Raw genomic sequence first — 20,137 nt, 5'->3', positions numbered from 1 at the left:
GTTGTGTGTCTCTGGGGAAAATACGACTACGACTATACTACGACTCCACATGCTACATCATGACCTTTAAAAAATAATAATAATAATAAACTGATCATGTAAGTCAAATTGTATGCCAAAAAGAACTTTGTAAAGGTTAATTTAACGTTTTATAAATAAAAATAGCATATTCTTTAGTACTCACCATAATGTGACGAATCATTTATAATGTAAAATATGCTACAAAAAAAAGACCATAAATTAATGAGGTACAATTTCATAAAAAATGCATCCATTTGTTATGGAATTTAAATGTCGTAGTGGCCTTTTAATATAACGTGGGCCAAAAAAGCCAAGGAGTGTGTCATAAAGTTGTCAAAAGAAAATCATTTTGAAGGGTTTTAGAAAATCATAATATTGAATGTCAAAGTAAAAAAAATGTTGTTGTATAGTTTGCCATAGAAAGTTGTGCCATAGTCTGTTAAATAAAAATGTCAAAAGTATTTTTCATAAAATAGTCACAATAAATAAAATGGCACAAAACGAGAAGATGGCAAAAGGCCTTCATGGGCAGGAAGTGACGACTTACGCTGATTTGACGCAGATGGTTCTGAATGATGTGTGATCCCTAAACATTAAATTATAATGGACTTCTCTTGCAGAAGGTTTACATTGAAATTGTTCCCATCCTCCGGATGCTGCGTGGGAGCTTGGTGAGTGCTGCTATAGAGGAAGGCAAGTGGACAAGTTACGAAGTGAGTTATTCGACATTTTAAAAGAAGGGAACCCTTTAAAACCGTTTTGCACACATTCCTCAGTAAATGTGTTCATTTCTTTAATACATCTCACACTTTGAATCCACATTATAACTTCAGATCACATGTATGTAAAAAAGGGTTCAAAACAAAGTGTTTTTGCTGTTGTAATGCTTTGTTGAAATGTAGTATAAATCTCTTTTAGAAGCACGACAGGGCACGACTCCCCCCCCCCCGTTAGCACAACACTGTCGGATCACTATGTACTCGGCACGCACACTAATAATGCATCAGGACATTTCAAAGTCAGGACAGAGTACACCGCAAATCCACACACAGCTAAAACACAGATTATTTGACTTCAATTTATATTCTCCTCCTATTTAGCACATGTTTTGAGCAGAACTTACTATTCACAACATTTGAATCTGTCACATCAAACATTCAGCTGTAACAAAACAGTGCAGTCGGGTCAGAGGTCAAACCAGCCCTCTGGGGAGTTTGTTGCCTTGATGAGAAAGTCTTTAAAAGTCCTGCAAGCAGAGCAAGCAGCGTCCTGGTCTCCCTCCGAGGTTGTGCGGCCCTCCTTCACGGACCCCCTCTCAATCCTCCCCTCCGATCCGAGACATCAGCTCCGCCGCGAGAGGGAAGCCGGATCGGGAAGTGACGTCACGCCCGGGCGGCGAGACCTGCAGGGCGAGAGGACGGATCTCTGATCGAACCTGCAGGAATGAATGCATTGACCAATTCCAAGTATTGTTCCAGGTACTTAGTAGTTTTGGTCCGGGGGGGCATTTGTTTGAGGTGTGGATTCTGAGTATATCACTGTCTCTGCCCCTGTGAGCTCGTTAGTGACCGCAGCTGCGCTGTTGTCACGGTTACTGTATATGAATATGTGTATATGTATATATGTGTATATGTATATATATATGTATATATATGTATATATATATATATATGTATGTATATATGTATATATATGTATGATGTATGCATATCTGTATATATCGGTTTTTCTACTGCTATAAAACTAAAATGTACTTCTTCTATTGCTAGTACCACAATTAAAACTATAATACTACTTATTACTACAAAAAATACATTTTTTAATTCTCAGCTTTTATTATTTCTGTATTTTTTCAGATTGATATGAGCTTTTTTCTGTGTTTTTCTTTTCCAGTTCTTCAAAATCCATTTCAGCTTTTCTCATTTCTGTATTTTCAGGAATTTTTAAATTCATTTCAGCTTTTCCTAATTCTATCGTTTCAGCAATGTTTAGTTTAATTAATTTCATCTGTACTTTAAGCAACTTTCAGAAATTAATTTCAGCCATATGCATTCCAACGCATTTTCAGCAGGAAATGCGTTTTCTAATTACTGATTATTACTGTTTTCTGGTAACGACATTGATCGCTTGAGGAGCACGCGGTTGAGGTATTTACTTTGTATATCTGTCCTCAGGGTCTTTACAACCTCCTGTTATGCAACCAAGCTTTGTTCAAACTCAAACAACTTTAGTCTGGTGAAAATCCAAAACTTAGAACGTTAGAAGCCATTACTAAACACACAAGGAGATCTTATTTTTTCACAAGCTACAAAGTCGATTTTCTGAATTCCGAGTTTAACTCATATAACTAAGAATGACTTCGATTGTTGCTTATTTTGTCATTAAATGTAAAGCAGAACATCAAAATGTGTCACAATGTAAACAATACAAAATTAGAGGGGGGGTGAAGTCAGTTCAACACTGGGAGAAAATACAATAAGTGCAGCAAGTTCTTGACCAGCAGGTGGCAGTGTTACACAGACGTGGGATGGATGGGTCGTTAAAACACCTTTTCTGGACAGGTGTCACACTCCATCCTCCTGAAGAGAAGATGAAAACAAACATCCTACAGAAACTACTTCCCCTCACCCCCCCCTCGGCTCATTGTCCCTCACCAGGTCTCCCGGTTGATAACAGCTCCTTCCTCCTGTTCTTTAGCTCTAAGCTAACAGGTGACTGTGTCCCGGGCTGATAGGGGAGGCGTGAGGAGAGGGGGGGGGGGGGGGGGGGGGGCTTTGATTCATTTGGACAGGCTGGCAGCAAGCTGTGTAAACACTCATAATTCATGACTCTTTCCAGCATCCCCGAGGCTTCAATTACCCCACCCCCCCCCCACCCCCTTTCCTCTCAGTTACCCGTTTTCCTCTCTCTGCGTCATCCCGCCTCCTTCCTCGTCGTTTTAAATCACCCTCTTTGTGTGGCGAGTGCAGTTGGCGTGAGGCAGAAATATCTCGCCGCTGCTGACGGCCACAAGCAGATGGTTCATAACATCCGGCTAATACGTGAAAATGATTAACTGGGGCGTGGGAAATTATCCAAAGAGGAAGTATTAGGTTTCAGTGACGAGCTGCAGCTGCAGCCAAGGTGTCTTTGATCTGCATTACAGCACTGAGCTCTAATGTAAAGGCCAACTGAGCTTTCGTTTTGATGATGTGTACCAAACGGGCCCCGTTGAGGTGCTGCATGACGTCACCATGGAACACGCTGAAGAGTACAGCTGAAACAACGAGGGGATGAATTGAATCGTTCTTTGGCCCCCGATGAACCGAGAGGAGAAAAAACACAAGGTAGTTCGAATCAAAGAGAGACCTCTGATTGATCTGGACCATTTAGAGTGGCATCCATTATTCAACAGGAAGCAATATCTCTCGTCGGGAAACCGCCTCCGATCCGTCTAAGACGCCGATCCCCTTACCGTCTCCCAGGAGCTCCTCGGACATCAGGCCGTCCTGACGGTTCCCCAGGACGAAGGCCAGGAAGGAGAGGATGAGGGCGTCCAGGATGCCCATGATGGCCAGGATGTAGGCCCAGCGCACCGAGCACGCCCCCAGCGTGTACTTGTCCGTCTGCTCGCCGCACATCCGCTTCACCTCGTCGCTGTCCCAGCCGTCCGGGTAGATCATGCAGCCCAGGATCAGGCAGGTGCCTGCATCGGGGGGGGGAGAGAGGTGGGCGGGTTGGTCTTTTCGATAGTGACGGTGGGGTTAAAGGGTTCATATTTTACGAGAGACACGCCCCCCCCTGTGGCCTTTGAAGGAGCTTTCCTCTCAAAGGCCTGGGAAATATACTGACGAGGAATTTAAATTTCCCCTCCCCCTGGTATCATGTCTTGACTCGAACGCTCCCACCGATTGTACCGATCAAAGCAGAGACAAGCTGCCGTAATAATGATGATCGCTAGTATTGATGCAGAAGCACTCTGATCCATATCCTACGACTACATTTCCCAGGAGGCACAGGGTGTATCGACTTCCCTGCAGCCCTCCTGGGTTTGGAGATCAATGTTCTCAGGGCAGCAGTGGGTTTGTTGTTAATACATTTATGTTAATTAATACTCTAACATTATATCATAGACTTGGTGTTCACCAAACACTAAACTTCCACCGTGTTTTCCACGGTGTATTACTGTGGATTTCCTTTTATTCACATGAGAGGATTTAGTACGGCGCTCTCTTTCCTGTAAACAACCTGCTCCTCTGCAGGCGGCTGTAGTATTAATAGAATCATCTAAATGTACTGAACTTAATCTTGTACCTGCTGCAGGCATTATTTCACGTTGCAGCAAAGCACAAAAAGCTCAAACAGAGATTGTTTTCTATCCCCGAAGCGGGTCACAGTGCCAAGACTGGGGTCGGCCTCCTGCTTCATCTCAGCATCCCTGCACACAATCCCTTCCATTATATATATATATATATACTGTATATATATAGAGAGAGAGAGATATACATTGCAATAATATAGAAAATAAGAAATCAAAAAGGTCAACGGTGCCGGTGGAGCTAGATGGAAGTGAAAAGGCCCCGAAAAGACTGCACAGTCAGCCAATAGGGTCATTAGGGTCGGCAAGAGCAGCGCGCTTGGTTCAGCACTTGGGCGGGCTCATAAAACAATAATAATAATAATGATAATTAAAGAGAGGAAAGAAAGAGGAGCGGCGGCTCAGGCCTGGTCGGCAGATCAGGGGGACGAAGGTGACGAGGGTGACGGTGGGAGTGGAGGCCGGAGGGGATTTCGAAACAGGAACGCGGGTCACGCGGCCGGAATCCCAACGCGCCTCATTCCAGACATGAAGGGGATGAAAGGAAAAAAAAAAAGAAAAAACTGCAGACGGACCGGGTTCCTCCCTCCGATCGGAGGAGCCACACTTCAAAGACCAGTTAAATGAGATTATTTTAAGACGTCTCTCTCTCGTCGGCACACCGCAGACACAAAGCGCTCCTATTCTAGTCTAGCATCTGCATAAAAGTTATTCTGATAATACTCCGGGGGGGTATTGTTCCCCCTCCTTGATGCCTCCTCCCCCCCCTTGTCCCCCCCTCCTCCCTCCCTCCCTCCCTCTGCTGCGTTGGAGGACACAGGAGACGACTTCAGAAGTTGCATCCGTCTCCTTTCAGGTCGCTCAGTATTCAAACTCGGAGGAGTTGCTGTTCCTGGGGGGTGGGGGGGCGATGAGGGAGATGCTGCGTCGCCATGGCGTAAAAATGGAAAGTATTTACTCATTTACTAAAGCCTTCCACACACAGGCATCAAGGTCGACCCTGACATTGGAAACAGCAGTCGACCAAATCCTCAGAGAGGGCCATTGTTTAGCTGTTAGCTCGTGTTAATCAGAAGTAAAATATGTGTATTTCTTTCATGGACAATGTGTCCAAAAACATGGACACGTGCGGTACGGTTTGAAGCTCTGGGACAAACAAGGCGGTGGACCTTGAGTTGAGGTCATTGGGGTCAACTGCTTTTCCAAAAGGCCGAAGAGCGTAGAAGCTATAAACCTGTATGTTGACAAGAATGAGGAGTCGCAGTTTTCCTGTATTACTGCCTTTGCTCAGAGTAAAAGATCGGAGGTAGTGCGTTGCCACGGTGACATGGAGGCCAGAAGCAAAGCCCCCCTCTCGCCACCCGCCCGGCGCTTTGTGACCCCGGCGCCGTCGGTCGGCTTTGAGGAGCAGCCAACGCGCCTTGGACCTCGCTCTTAAATCCGTGCCGGTTGCCATGGAGACACTTTGAGCCTCCTCCCCGGGGGAGGGGGGTGCGGGGGGGCGCATCAGCTCCCACATCGTCCCCTCTTTCTGTCGGCGGCTCCTTAATGACCCGACAGCACGGGGGGGGGGGGGGGGGGGAGAGCGAGAGCGTGAGGGTGCGGACCAAAGCGGCACAGAGAGAGGCGTTTCCATGGCAACCGGCAGGGAGGAAGAGCAGTGACGGCTGTGAACTTCGTCGTGACAACAAACGTCCCCCCTCTTGTCCACACTCGCTTTCTCGGGCGCCGGAGAGATTTCTGATCTGTGACATCCAAGAAGGAAAAAAAACACAAAAAGGCTGAATGTTAGCGAACGCACTTCGTACCTGAGTGGTCACACCTGAGGAAACACCTCCCCCGGAGCCCAAGTTCACACTGCTTTAGTTCATCAAATGAAGAAACCACGCGACGCTCTGGAGCATTTTTGATGCTCGAACCTCATCTGTATTCCACGTCCCCCCCCCCCCCCCCCCCCCCAGTTTTCACACCAAGCTTTCTTTGATTCCCAAATGTCAACCTCGCCGCCAGTCGTGTTCTCCCACGCCGCGCGACTCTGGAGCGACTCTGGAGCGACTCTGGAGCGCGGTGGATCATCGACGCAATCAGCCCCCCTCCCCCATCAGTCGACCCAATGCGAATAGATTTAATGGATCCGAGGTTCCTTTGGGCTCCTTGGAGAGAGGAGACGTGGCTGCACATTAGCCCTGCAGAGATGAGCAGCAGGCGGGGGGGGGGGCTGTAAATTGGATATTATGAATACTGGGGAAGTGCTGATGGAATAAAGGGTTCAGGAAGTGAGCAACATTCATCTTACAAATTCAATTCATTCATTCACATCCGACTAAACAGTCGTCATATTATAATAAAACGAGACGTCTTTCCGCAACAATCAGTAGGGCAAGTAGGAAGAAGACTGACAGCAGAACATGGGCGACATGACAGAAACCAAGAGTGACGTTCCGCCTAAAACGCATCTTCCTCTTGACTGTCAGTTCCTTGGAGTTTAAACACGTAAAACTTCACACAGGTGTCTCTTCTATGAACCAAGGGAGCACCACAGCGTCATCCAGATCCTCAAACAATGTCAGCCAGGACCGTCGTAACAGAACCTGATGTACGGCGAAGGCCTGGGCCATCAGAACCATCTCTGTTCAAGTCTCTGCCCTCGGGTCACGATTAAGGGGAATTCAACCTGCATCATGTCGTAACGACGAAGCGCTAACGGTCACGTTCCATCCGTGCTGGTTCTCCTTTGGGCCCTAAAAGACGAACCAACGGGGGCCCAACCGGGCCGCCGCCCTCTATGACCCTCGGGACCCAAAAGGCAGCAGGAAAAAAAACAAAAAAACAAGAGTACTTTGTTCTCCTCTGGGACGAGCTTACGCTCCTTGAGATTACCGCTCTCCCCTGGTGGGGGGGGGGGATTTCTCACTCATTTCTTGTGCAGCGGGCGAGCCACTTAGCGACGCTCCCTCGGGGATACACATTACAGCGGGATAATACGACAGCAGGCGCTGTCTGTGTCTCACACACACACACACACAAACACACACACACACGCACACACACACGCACACAGGTCAACCACACACTAACCCCTCTTCCTCATGCCCGTGCGGCGCTCTCGTCTCCCCCAGAACCCCCCCCCCCCCCTGCTCCTATTGGCTCTCCCTCCCATAACTAGCACCTGGTATAGGTGTGCTATTAAGGCACCCCATCGTTTCAGCACATCCACCTCCTGCAGAGACCCCCCCCCCATCAAAAGGGGGGGGGGGGGGGGGGGGGGGGGCGGTTTCTTCCCGCGGCCTCAGCTGGACACGACAGAAACACGTCGCCATCGCTCTTTGGGCTTTTTTGGTGTCGCCTCCTGGGAGCAAATCAGAAAGCTGCAATTGGTGAGTGACATCGCGCTGAAAACACCTGCTGCCCGGAAAGGCACCGTGGGGGGGGGGAGGGGGGCAGGCCCGTGAGCCGCAGCGCAGGGGTGTTCAAAGCAAAACAATGAGCCGGAGGAGGCCAAAGCGCCAAGTGGACAACGTCTGCGCGAGGATGTTTGTGTCTCGTTTGTTTGTGTCTCGTTTGTTTTTTTCTGCTGATCCTTTGTGTACTCGAAGGGAGGCGCAGAGGCCGCGAGAGTCTTAGAGAGGGATCGGGGTCGCGGATCGGCCGCTGAACTTTATAAACCTCATCAGCCGAAAAGGATCCACTCCCCTTTAATCCTCAGGCTCCAAACTTGCCTCCTAATTTGGCTGATTCACCCTGCGTGCGTCAACATCTCTCGCTTTTTTTTTCTTCTTTTTTTTTAAACCAACGTCCATTCACTGACACCTCAACCTCCAGGGCGGGTGGTTAGAATCAGCCGAGCACTCTGCTGTGGGTCGAGACGAGAGGAAATAAAAGAAAATGAGGTTCAGAGGGTTTCATCTTGCGGTGCTAATGGCTTCTTCTTTGTGTGTGTGTGTGTGTGTGTGTGTGTGTGTGTGTGTGTGTGTGTGTGTTTACGTCTCAGTCCCCCCCGTGTGTTCACGTTACATCACTTTAAAGCCTCTAAGACTCCTCATGTCCTTCATTATACGTATGAGAGGATAAAGACCCGCCTGATGTCATTAGCTCTCTGCCTGGCCATCTCAGAGCTAATGTGGCTTGTTTAATTCGGATGAGGATTTCTATTAAGGGGCGAGATTAGTGATTTCGGGTATTTTACTTTTAAGGCCCCTGAGAAAATCACTTAGAAAACCATATGTTTCACACGTTCATGGATTCGTGGATATTTAGAGACGCTGTTGCTGCTCATTTAGAGGCGCATGTGACTGTCAGATGTTTGACATATAAAAAGGGTCTCGACTCTTTTACGGGTGCTGAAGAGGTGGAGCTGATGGTGCCAGACGGTTCCAGATGGCCGTCGCGGCTCTGGAGGCCGTCTGGGTTATTGAGCACCAACGTGCATCATCACTTCCTTTTTAGTGAGGTTTTTTTTTTATATGGTAATTTATGGATTCATTAGGGCCAGATGAAGCACTTGTTTATGACTTGATATGCTTGTGTACAAATAATGAGCCATTAGTAACCTTGGAGGTCTTTAGGTTTATGTGACAGGAAGCTGTGTCCATTTCACATGTGCGAAGATCTTCTCAGTCACAGCGATGATCGTCCTCCTTAGCTATGTTCCTAACGCTGTCTCCATCTACCAGAAGCCAGAGGCTCCTCAAATATTCAGCACATCTCATCGTTGGAGGAGAGGGCTGCCTGGTCTCAGATCTGATACAACATCTGAGAGGGGGGGGGGGAGGACTTTCATCTCTGTTCCTCGGGTTCCACGCGCATTCCTCCTCGAGTGAAGGCCGGCAATGAGACGCATGCAGCTTTGATCCGAAAAAAAAGAAAGAAAAAGAAGGACTCAAAACTGCTCCGGGGACGTGCAGCTCGTTGGGACTCGTGAGGCGAGGTCACCCGGCAGCTGGAGCTGTGTGCAAAGGGGGTCTCGTGCCGCACATCTGGCCAACGGCCCCCAACGGCCTCCACGCGCGGCCGAGTGATTGGATTCCACTCTGTCGCGTTGGTGTTTTCCTGCTGAAACGGGTCGAGTAAGGGCATAAATAGAAGCTCGCTCTCTGTGAGTGTGATTATTATGGGGTGTGACATTCAATTCCCATTTGAGGAACAAGCTGTGTTTTTACAAGCAGGCGTCCGGGGACGATGTGATGCTGGGCTATTTTACACACAAATTAGATTCATATGATAATTAACAACCTTAAATTGTACTCAAAAACGTCATTATGTGTTTCTCTGCTGCGTCTCTCCTGCAGATGCTTCGTTTACACACCGGGTCGGTTTGGTCTATTAATAAAGCTTCTTTTTTAAAGCAATTTAAAAATCTCATCAGCTCTAATCTCTCATCGGCAAGTGTTGAGTGAAGGATATTTTGAAAGGCTGATAGCGCTCTTTCACTTTTGACCTCGTACGCCATTGTTTATCACAAATATACAACGAGTGGTGCCCGCGCTTCTGCTAAATCGAATGTGTGGATGTTTGCAGATTAAACCACAAAGATATCTCTTTAAGTTAAATCTCATAGTCTATTTAAAGCCATCAGTTATTGCTGAGCAGCTCGGTGAGAAATTAGGGGTTACATTGAAAAAGACAGAATCCTTTTATTCTGGTTATTCTGCTTTGAAATAGGAGCACTATGGCAATGTAAATGTAAAAGAACCAAGTTTATATTAATACTGTGACTTTAATATGAAATCTTGGTAGAAACGCCTCCACAATAGAAAATATTTAAAAAAAAGAAAATGTGGTTTTTCATCCAATTATTTGTAGTGTTCTTGGGAAATTCAATATTTCTAAAATCCTCAAAATAAACCTCAGCTTTTGTTGCATCTAGATCCAATCGACCAAAAGTAAAGCTTTACAGGGACGAATGTTCATGTTGATGTTTACGTGTCAATGTCCCGTGTGAACTGAAATAAAAAGAAATAAAAAAAACTACACCAGTTATATTTGAAAATATCTGTTGGATGAAGATGAACCTTTTCTCCGTCTACTTATTGGAAACCTGACAGAAAAAATGAGAGCAGAAAGAAGAAGTATAAGTCACACACTAAGTGCCTCTCCTTTCCTCTCCTTTTCCATTCAATGTTCTCCTACATCCAGGGTTTATTAAGCTTTAATAACGACAGCCAAGGCTTTCTGGATTTACTTTGCAAAATTTCGTATTTAAAATGTACCTTTTGATTATATAACAGGACACAGTGTTTTTCACCATTTCTATCTGATATTTTACATTCCACCACCTACACTTATGGTTTTATAAGGATGTATTAAGGCTTTAATAACAATAGAAGTAAAAAAAAAGCTATATATGCATTTTGACCCGGGTTATTCATTTTACCACCTGATGAAGATAAAAAACATAATGGTGAACAACTGCCAGTAAAGTAAATACTGGTTTGAGCTAAGTAATGTTTACCATCGGACCTTACAAGCAGCAGAACATCTGGATCCTCACAGACCGACTGCAGGAGCTTTTCGTACTAACTTCTCGGGGAGATGCGGGCAAACCCTTCAGCACGTCTTGCGGATCGACCTCAACCATCTCATCGGAGCACCTGCGATGTGTTCCGCGGAACCAGGTCGCCTACCTGCAGCCAGCTGCATCCAGCCGCAGATCTTGTACACGGTGCCGGTGCTGCATAAGAAGAAGAGCGCGAAGCAGCCGATGCAGGAGAGGACCAGCGCCATGGACATGCCGATGAAGAAGGAGGCGGCCTTGAACGCACCGGAGGGGATGGTGCTGAACTCGGTGAAGCTGCCCTGGCAGGTCAGGTCCCGGGACAGCCCGTTCCCGATGCAGTAGTGGAACAGACCGAAGTAGCCCGCCTGCGGGGTGTCCGTGCCGTCGCCGATCCAGTACGGCTGGATGAAGCACACCACGTTGACGATGGCGAAGAGGATGGTGAAGATGGCCCAGAGGACGCCGATGGCGCGGGAGTTCCGCACGTAGTTGGTCTGGTAGATTTTGGCAGCCTCGGAGGCGGGCAGCATGGTGGTGGTCGTGCCGGGGGCCCCGGGGATCATCCTCCGGTCTGGGTGAAGGAGGAGGAGGAGGAGGAGGAGGGAGGGGGTCGATGGACCTGTGCCTCAGGAAACTAACATCCGCCGCATCTGATTCGTAAATAAAAGCTTAATGTTTTTGTTTTTGCAGAACTTCGTCGCTATTTTGACATTTGATTTTTTTTTGTTTCCACTCACAGCATCACTGCGCACTCGTATCCATGGCGAGAGCGCAGATTGTGGTTTGGGGCTGATTTTAATTCATCACACTCGCAAAAACGAAACGAAACGAGCGCTCCGGGATAATGTGAAAAAAAGAAACAGCTATAGAATTCCATCCTTTTTACATTTGTCCTCACGTGTATTTCAAAATGTCGCTACCTGACTCGTGTCCAAAGCCACAGAATGATTATTCCGAGGTGGAGGTTCGGCTCTGTGATTCACTGGGCGAGTCTGTGCTCGACGCCGACGGACCAACAACCGGCAGCTGAGATCCTGGAGTGAATTCGAGGAGGAGGAGGATAGCCTCCGATACCACAGGGCCAGCCCACATCCCTTAATCCCAGTCTGACGCATCATTGCAGCAACACGCGCGAAATATTAAACAGACACACGGGAATAATAATAAAAATAACTCAGCTAAAAACATTTGATCATGATCATGGTCCATATTTCTGCACGCTGATTCAAAAATATTGTGAAAATGTACATTTCAACATCTCTTAGAGACTATTCTGGATCTTATTCACTATCGTTGTAACGTTACTAGTGGTAACTAAATAATAATGCTTATTTTTACAAAATGTATCAAAGCGGTTGTTAAATGTATATAACTATGGTACAGAAGACGCCTTTATATACTTGATAAAATGATCTTCTGTAACATTGTTTCCTCGACGCATACAGTTAGAGAGGCCACAAACTCCATTGTCCATGATGCTTTGCTGCATGATTTGTGATTGGCTAGTGAACGACGAGCGTCATTCAACGTAATCTGAAGGCGCGCGCGAAACTCCCAAGAGCGTCCTCGAGCGTTTGTTGGAGTTTTCGACTTTTACTTTTCAACGCGTTACAAGTCTTATCCGCATTTAATTATTGGATTTATGGATTTCCAAAATGTCCTGTCATGTTCACAATGACTCATTTCCTTACAGTGTCCCGTGTTTCGCGTTTTATACCGAGTAACGTCTGGCGCGTGCTGTGACTGAACGACGGCTAACGGTCAGCTGGTTGTGGGTCGCAGGTAATTAGTTACAGACCCAAACACAAGCGTTACCCGCCGTTGCGGTTGGTAGCGCGACGCTCGGGATGTCAGCGCTGGTACAACATCCCGGATACGAGGAGGAGAGCCTCCAGAGGGTCTCCGTGCAGCTGCCCTGCAGAGAGGTCCAGGCGGGCATGCTGCTGTCGCTCATGGGGCAGGTAGGTGACGTTAGACCGGCGTTACGTCCTGTCACCACCGGAAGAGTGGAAGGATTAGCGGTTAGCTTCACTTAACTATGGTGTTTCGGGTTAGTACAATTTCAACATACTTAGTTAGTCCTTTCTTGTACGGTCTTGTAAGAAATAGCAGGATAGATTTTCACTGTTCTTTGGATGAGAATGCTCTTGAGAAAGCGTTTTTTGGGGGTGTTATTGATCATTGTTAAATGTCACAAATGTATTGAATCTTATCGCTCTCAGCCTCACCAGTACAGCTACCCCTCGATCTTCATCTACGGTCACCGGTCTTCGGGGAAGAGTCACGTGATGCATGTTTTGCTGAAGGAACTTCAGGTGAGCGAGACGTCGTGTGTGTGTGTGTGTGTGTGTGTGTGTGTGTGTGTTCGTTTTGCACTGTGCTTACTCCTTTACACAGCAGCCAGAGTCACACATCTTATGTGTGCGTAGGAGTATGTTTCCCTTCTTGATTCATAATGCATGGACGCAATCACAAGGTGTTTGATTTAGATTCCTGCTCATGCTTTGCACCCACACTTTGAGCTTTTAACCTCCGGGTAGATGCTATACTTAAGAAACAGCTGGCAAAAATGTGTACAGCGAGTCTTCCTTGCCAACTGTAGTTATAATGTTCAATGCGTCGCCTGTTTATACATTTTCAAACATGTACATAAATGCATTGTTTTTAAGGCTCTGGGATCAAACCTAAGACGGTTTTTCAATAAAGTAACCAACAATGGTTGCAAACAACTCTTTATTATTGATTAACCTGCAGGTCCTTTTCTTCAAAGTGTCGTGCAATCGAGCTTCACAGATCTGAATCCGGTTTGCCTCTCATCCTTTGTCCACCTCGTCTCTGCAGCTGCCTCACGCCACAGTCAGCTGTGTCGAATGCCTCTCCGTGGCGGTGCTGTTTGAACAAGTCCTGCTGTCCTTCTTCAGCTGCGACGCCGCCTCGCTGCTCCCCCGCAGTCCCTCCCTGTCTGACTTTGTCCGTGTCTACCGACAGCAGTGCTCCCAGTGTCCCGCCAAGCAAACGCGCTACATTGTGAGTGACGTGCACTTTACGGCCAAACAAAGAAAAAAAAAATCCCTCCTGTGACAATCACTTAAATGTTTGTATGGTTAGCAGTGGTAACGTTTATAGATGGATGCTCCACAACGCTCCTGATGCCTTGGCCTTAAGATAATTAGTGTTTTAAATTAAAACGCCATTTAAAACTTCTAGTTCATTGAATTTGAATGTTGCAAAACAAGCTCAAATGGATGCACGTATTTTTCAGGTGATGGAAAAAGCTGAGCTTCTGAGAGACGCCGATGCCAACCTCCTCCCTGCCCTCCTGCGTCTTCAGGAATTGGTGAGAAAATGCCGCGAGCGCTTTGTGACATCTTAACAAGTCGGCCATTTTAAAGCTTCACCGTGTGGCCGAAGAAGAGGAATTGGAGGAGCTGAGGTGATGATAAGGATTCAGATTTACACCCATGTGTAAGATGAGAGAATGGCTAAGGGTTGTTGTCGCTAACGTGTATCATTAGCATTATTATTATCTCTTTGCAGTCAAATGAATGTGACAGTTTTACAGCCTAGGATGTATGTTGTATTGAATTGACAGCAACGCACAAGCTGAGGTAGTGTGTTCCAAACTCGTATTCACAGATGATGCAGATGCTAAGCTTCTATTTAGGTCGAGATGTGTCGTTGTGTGTCAAGATGATGATTCCCGGGTTCCTCAATTGGAGATATTTTTCAATATCAAAGATACCAGTGTTTTTCTTTTTTTAACGTATTAAATATTGTCTGTACTTTGTACTTGGTTTATACATTTTGAATTGTGAAAAATGTAGGAACAAACGGCTCTGGCAGCAGCCCAAACCTTTTTTGTATCTTTGCTATAATAAGATAACATTTATTTGTTACTTTAGGTTTTCTATCGAGCACAGAATAAAAGATGTTGCAATGTCCGTAACCATGGAGACCTGTTCTCTCTGCAAAACGCTTTGTACAAAACCGCTGCTGTATTTTTATTCTTGTGTTTCCTCTTCAGGTTGAGGACAACGTCACCGTCATCCTGCTCAGTGAAATCGTGTGGGACAAGTTCAGACCAAACACCGGCTGTTTCGAGCCCCTTTTGCTCCATTTCCCAGACTACAGTAAAGGTACAGCAGCTCACACACACCACATCAGCCAGTGGCATGACGCTGCATAATGATGACAGGCGCTTGGCGAATGCCGTGTGAAATGTGAGATTTGTACCTGTGGTTTTGTTCTAACACTCAAGGCAGCGACTGTGGAGACATTTTGCGTTACATTAACTCCACTGTAGGAATTCAGCACTTTAGAGTGAGCAAATGAAGGTCATTGATATGCGAGATTTCTTGTTTTTTTTCTGTCTTTTTTCATTATGTGCTTTTACTTGGTCCGTTTTTGAAGGTGAGCTTCAGCAGGTGTTGTCCCGGGACAAACATCCTTCATACTCTGCTGAGTTTTACTCGTCCTACATCAACATCCTGCTGGGAGTCTTTTACTCCGTCTGTCGGGACCTCAGAGAGCTGCGCCACCTGGTCAGACACACACTCAAAGGGAAGACTTTAAATTGTTTTGATTTTCTTTCCGTCTGGCTTTATTGATTTTTTTTATTTTTATTTTATTCTCTTTTTCACTAGGCTGCCCTGAACTTTTCAAAGTTCTGCGAGCCGTTAGCCGAAGGAAAAGGTAAAGCACAAGGAGGTCTCCTCCTTTATCTGACAGCTGATTCATATTTAAAGACACCTTGTTTTACCCTTCATATTTCGTTCCATCATGCGGATAGTGAGCTGTAAATGTGCCCCCCCCCCCCCACCTCCTCCCTGCAACAATGCTGCTTCTTTTTGTGTCTTCAGTGAAAGAGACGGACACACACAAGCTGTGGAGAAACATTGAGCCTCATCTGAAGAAAGCCATGGGGACCGTCTACCTGCGAGAGGTGTCCAGGTCCGTGTCCTTTCAACAGTGAACCCCGACAACTTTGTTTTACTTAATGATTTGAGTTACTCCGATTGAGCGTGACCACCGACGCTTGCTCTCATTTTGATCAGCCGTTCTTCTGGGTTTTTTTTTTGTGTGTTCAGTCTTCAGTGGGAGCAGATGCAGCAAATGGAGGAGAAGGATACCGGAGCTGTGAGAGGTACCAACGCACAGGTCGCACCGAACAGCCGACGTACTGTCAGAAAGTCAGTTTAGTTTTCCGGATGCATAGTTCGGCCCGACTCATTGCGTTTATTTGCCCTCAGGTTTATCTGCTCACACTCACGTTGAACTGCCTTATTACTCCAAGTTCCTGCTGATTGCCGCCTACCTGGCGTCCTACAACCCGGCCCGCACGGATAAGCGCTTCTTTCTGAAGGTACTCTAAGATATTAGACTGCTAAAAGGTGTGTTTGTGCCAATGAATGAGTTTGACGTCCCTCTGTTTCCCTCCTGTCAGCACCACGGTAAAATACGAAAAACCAACTTCCTGAAGAAAAATGAAAAGGTCATCATCTCGACAGGAACCCGCTCCGATTTCATCCCCCGTTTCAGATTCAAGCCGTTTAAATAACATCAGTATAATTTTTCAATATGTTTCACAGACGAGTAACCATCTGCTGGGGCCAAAGCCGTTTCCTCTGGACCGCCTGCTCGCCATTTTCTACAGTGTGGTGGACAGCCGAGTGGCCCCCACTGCCAGCATCTTCTCCCAGGTCAGTCAGCCGGCTGCTTCAGTCACGTTTGCATAATGTTTCACCGTATTTGCGGTATTGTGCGTATGAACTTCTGCTCGACCCGTATCTCCATCATGTAGTGGCTCTTCATCAAAGTGAGGAAAAGCAGTGATTGGAGCAGAGAGTCATTTCGTTGTCGTCCATCCCCCCCCCCCCCCCCAATTCTCAGATCTCCTCCCTGGTGACCTTACAGCTGTTGACTCAGGTCAGTCACGACGACCAGCTCGACGCCCCCAAGTACAAATGCGCCGTTTCCATGGACTTCATCTGCGCCATCTCCAGGTATATGTGTGTGTGTTAATACACAAGAGTCAGCCTGAAAGCAGAATAATTCAAGTGAATTAACCTTTTACAAGTTTTCCTGTGTTTTGTGTGATTTACTCTTCCAGGACGGTGAATTTTGAGATTGTCCAGTATCTTTATGACTTCCTGTGAGCCTGCTGAGAATAAAGGAGACGACACACAAACCGCAAGACAAAAGAGTTATTTATGTATTAAAAGAAGCAAAGGGAAGCGCTTGAGCCAATGGTAGGAACTTCTCTGGAGGAATGTTTATCCAATCATGTTGCTGCCCCCCTGTGGTTGCTGTAAAATAAACGCCATATTGGCAACGTCACTTTGTATTTTGAGCTTTTATCAAGATTTGTTTGTGTGTAAAAACAATACGTTTCCTCAGTTTAACACTTTAATCCACTAGTTAGCATTTTTAAGGAGTATTTGATAAATGGTAAAACTTCAGCACGCTTTATATCCAGTACATTTAACTCAAGCTTAGTCAAGCTTAGTAAACAACAGCAATTTAAATCTATTTAGCAGGAAAACATTCAATCAATGAAACACAAAAATGACACAAAACCACAATACTTTTCTTTCTACTTTATTTTAAACTTAAAAAAGGTTAAAAATCAGACTTCTTTAGAAGGTAAACATTTGAGAATCCACCCACCACTAAAGCACTTTCACCTGTTCTTGGATTTTACAGCCTTTGATTTAATCAAATCGACAGAGATGTCAATCACAAGTCAGTCAGGCCAGAACGGAGTGAAAAGAGATTAAAGCATTTTGACGCAGATGCCGAAAAAAAGCAAGGGGGGGGGGGGGGGTGTTATCCGTAGAGCTCAGCACCGATAAGCAAGACCAGTTTGCTGTGTGTGTCACTGTTTCAGTGTTCGCAGCACACTGGAGTCCTTCGATCTCAATGAAGATCTCCGTCTATAAATGACCTCCTGCCCAGAAGCCCCCCCCCCCCCTCCTCCCCCCGCCCGGGTTACACCACGATGGAGGGCGAGGTGGCGTGTGACCGGGCCGGCGGGGGGGCCCTAAACGCTGTGCCTCCTGTTGTCGATCATCGTCACGATGTGGCTGAGGTCCAGACTCTTTATCATCACCTCCATGAAGTCTTCATCACTGCGTGCGCCGGCCACGAATTCATCCAACGAGAGCTCCCCTGTTAAATACATTTAATTATATAAGCATTATTTTAAAGGGGGGGGGGGGGTGTGTTGCACCTGCAGCCGAGACGTCTCTAAACCGCCTCGGCCCACGATGGATCACGCGCACACTCACCGTCTCCGTTTATGTCGATCCTGTCGAACACCCGGTTGGTGAAGTCCTCGGCGGAGGTTTCCTGACTTTCGCTCCCGTTGATGGCGCGGATGGCCTGCGGGGAAACAGGAGCGCCACCACGGTCACTTTTCGGGGCCTCGGGGGGCCCTTTTTTCTGTCTGGGTTTTTTTTATTTTATTTTTCGCGTTTAAGCACGTTACCGCACCTTGATGATGTTGAGCAGCTCGTGGCGGTCGATGCAGCCGTTGCCGTCCACGTCGTAAAGTTTGAAATACCAGCGCAGCTTGTGCTCCATCTTTCCCCGCATCACCAGGCTGAGAGCCGCCACGTACTCCATGAAGTCGATGTAGCCGTCCTGCAGAGAGACACCACAGGGCGGGCGACAACGCCGTCGATCACACACCAGCTGACGTTTGTGACCAGACCTGCTTGTCATTAGACCGTTTTCACCCCCCACACACACACACACACAAGAGGCGCTCTGTGGGACGTTCAGGCATGACGGGGGATTGTCTCCACGAGGTGTCTCCACAACAATCTAGGCATCAAAGCAGTTGTCTCACGGATAAGCTCCCAGTTTAAATCATGCTGAGATATTGCAACTGCCCTTTGTGAGCTGAAGGGGGGGGGGGGGTAAATATAGCTCCCCAGAGAGACTTAAAGAGATCTGAAGGGGTTGTTGCTTGGAGGTCACTGTTTTGTGCTGATGTTTTTTTTTTAATTTGGGCATTGTGTTTGTTTGAATGTGTTCACTACATTGATTTTCTTACCATGTTAACATGCAAAAAAACATTGTAAAAAAACACAGTATTCATTTCCAAAATAATGTCAAGAAAACATTTGAGAAGTTAACACTTGTTCTTTGTCAAAAAGAAGGCTGATTGGCTATGATTGATTTTCTTGAAGGTTAATTAGAAATAAAAAGCAGGAGAGAAATCCCAGCGGAAGCTCGAGCCCTCGTGAAACCTCTCTGCAGTCAAAGTACAAACCCTCCCGAATGAAACCGAATGGCTTCAAACCGTAATAAAAAATAAAACAAAAGCAACCCTCACCTTGTTCATGTCGAACGTGCGGAACATCTGCTCTATGTAGGCGTTGGCCTCCGGGTCCAACCCGCGCAGCCCGAAGAACTGCTTGAACTCGTGCAGGGTGAGCTGACCCGAGGGGCACTCGGTCATGAACTTCTTGTACCACAGGTGCATCTCCACCGCCTGCAGGTCGTCCACGGTGCTTCCCGTCGTGTTCCCCATCTCGCTCTCTGTGTGTGTGTCTCTGTGTGTGTGAGACACCACAAGTTTCTCTTATCCACGGACCGCTCCGCCCGATTGGTCTACTGCGAGGCCGAGGGTTAACCCCACTTCACAGTCACACAACAAGGGGGACTTACAGGGTCTAAGAGGAGCAGCCCGGCCCGGGGGCCCTTTTGTAGCCGCCTGTGTTTTTCGCAGGGGGGGGGGGGGGGGGGGGGGATTGAGGCGGCGCCCTCCCCCCTGCTTGTCCACCTTGGGTTTAATCGCTGTCTGTAATCCAGGCCGAACATGCAGATCATCAGCATTAATCGGCTCTTTTGAAAGGGCAGGGTGGCTGTCTCATCTCCGTCCACGTTCCCCCGTGAGAACTGCTGACGCCCCCCCCCACCCCCCCCATCGCGGCCTCGCATCTGAGCCGATGACTTAACACCCACAGCGGAGCGGTTAAATAACAATCTTTAAATTGAGGCCTGAACCGTAGATTTGTTTTGTAACTAAAAGAAAGATTGCAAAAACCAGACACTTCTGTAGAGGCTTTTATTTGATATCAAGAATATACGCAACGACTCTAAAACACGACAGTTTGAGTTAGTGAAATGAATATAAAAAAACATGCAGGACTTTGATCTGTGTTGATTCAAGAAACAAAGAACATGCAACTATAAACATGTCAAAAAACTTTTGTACAAAATTCTTCCTCCCTTCATAATTCCGTTTTTAGTGGTATTTAGTAGCGATAAGTTTGTCTTCAACAGTGCGTGTTTACTACTTGTATTATAAGTCGACG

The 20,137-nt window shown here is 46.8% G+C and overlaps 3 protein-coding genes across 4 annotated transcripts; 1 reads left to right on the top strand and 2 right to left on the bottom strand.

Moving 5' to 3' along the window:
• Window positions 1–703: 703 nt before the first annotated feature.
• On the bottom strand, window positions 704–11,394 carry lhfpl3 (LHFPL tetraspan subfamily member 3). 2 transcript variants are annotated; one of them, XM_037460309.2, is made up of 3 exons: window positions 10,942–11,394; window positions 3,476–3,706; window positions 704–1,456 (listed from the first exon to the last, which is right to left on the bottom strand). In XM_037460309.2, the coding sequence occupies exons 1-3, from the start codon at window positions 11,375–11,377 to the stop codon at window positions 1,404–1,406; spliced, it is 720 nt and encodes a 239-aa protein (XP_037316206.2). In that variant the 5' UTR covers window positions 11,378–11,394; the 3' UTR covers window positions 704–1,403. The 2 variants fall into 2 exon arrangements, with proteins under 2 accessions (XP_037316206.2, XP_037316207.2); XM_037460310.2 differs by having other exon boundaries at window positions 704–1,423.
• Window positions 11,395–12,218: 824 nt separating this feature from the next.
• Window positions 12,219–17,150, top strand: orc5 (origin recognition complex, subunit 5). Its single transcript, XM_037460264.2, has 14 exons — window positions 12,219–12,775; window positions 13,037–13,129; window positions 13,656–13,841; window positions 14,077–14,151; window positions 14,839–14,950; window positions 15,225–15,355; window positions 15,458–15,506; window positions 15,674–15,764; window positions 15,902–15,957; window positions 16,064–16,176; window positions 16,258–16,305; window positions 16,403–16,513; window positions 16,704–16,816; window positions 16,924–17,150. Exons 1-14 carry the CDS (start codon window positions 12,662–12,664, stop codon window positions 16,967–16,969), a joined length of 1,338 nt encoding a protein of 445 aa, XP_037316161.2. The 5' UTR covers window positions 12,219–12,661; the 3' UTR covers window positions 16,970–17,150.
• Window positions 17,151–17,453: 303 nt separating this feature from the next.
• Window positions 17,454–19,478, bottom strand: guca1aa (guanylate cyclase activator 1Aa). Its single transcript, XM_037460318.2, has 4 exons — window positions 19,153–19,478; window positions 18,306–18,455; window positions 18,101–18,194; window positions 17,454–17,981 (listed from the first exon to the last, which is right to left on the bottom strand). The coding sequence occupies exons 1-4, from the start codon at window positions 19,348–19,350 to the stop codon at window positions 17,854–17,856; spliced, it is 570 nt and encodes a 189-aa protein (XP_037316215.2). The 5' UTR covers window positions 19,351–19,478; the 3' UTR covers window positions 17,454–17,853.
• Between the last annotated feature and the right edge of the window lie 659 nt (window positions 19,479–20,137).

The sequence above is a fragment of the Pungitius pungitius genome, chromosome 2 (assembly GCF_949316345.1).
Source record: "Pungitius pungitius chromosome 2, fPunPun2.1, whole genome shotgun sequence".
In the NCBI taxonomy this organism is placed as follows: Eukaryota; Metazoa; Chordata; class Actinopteri; order Perciformes; family Gasterosteidae; genus Pungitius; species Pungitius pungitius.
This window is presented reverse-complemented; position numbering and strand designations above follow the sequence as displayed.

Coding starts and splice junctions, on each gene's coding strand:
- lhfpl3 (XM_037460309.2), bottom strand. CDS start 11,377: ATGATCCCCGGGGCCCCCGGCACGACCACCACCATGCTGCCCGCCTCC. Junction 3,707..10,941: donor CTGGATGCAGCTGGCTGCAG/GTAGGCGACCTG, acceptor CCCCCGATGCAG/GCACCTGCCTGATCCTGGGC. Junction 1,457..3,475: donor CGAGGAGCTCCTGGGAGACG/GTAAGGGGATCG, acceptor TCATTCCTGCAG/GTTCGATCAGAGATCCGTCC.
- orc5 (XM_037460264.2), top strand. CDS start 12,662: ATGTCAGCGCTGGTACAACATCCCGGATACGAGGAGGAGAGCCTCCAG. Junction 13,842..14,076: donor CCAAGCAAACGCGCTACATT/GTGAGTGACGTG, acceptor CGTATTTTTCAG/GTGATGGAAAAAGCTGAGCT. Junction 14,152..14,838: donor TCCTGCGTCTTCAGGAATTG/GTGAGAAAATGC, acceptor TTTCCTCTTCAG/GTTGAGGACAACGTCACCGT.
- guca1aa (XM_037460318.2), bottom strand. CDS start 19,350: ATGGGGAACACGACGGGAAGCACCGTGGACGACCTGCAGGCGGTGGAG. Junction 18,456..19,152: donor GCACGTTCGACATGAACAAG/GTGAGGGTTGCT, acceptor GTCTCTCTGCAG/GACGGCTACATCGACTTCAT. Junction 18,195..18,305: donor AGCTGCTCAACATCATCAAG/GTGCGGTAACGT, acceptor GTTTCCCCGCAG/GCCATCCGCGCCATCAACGG.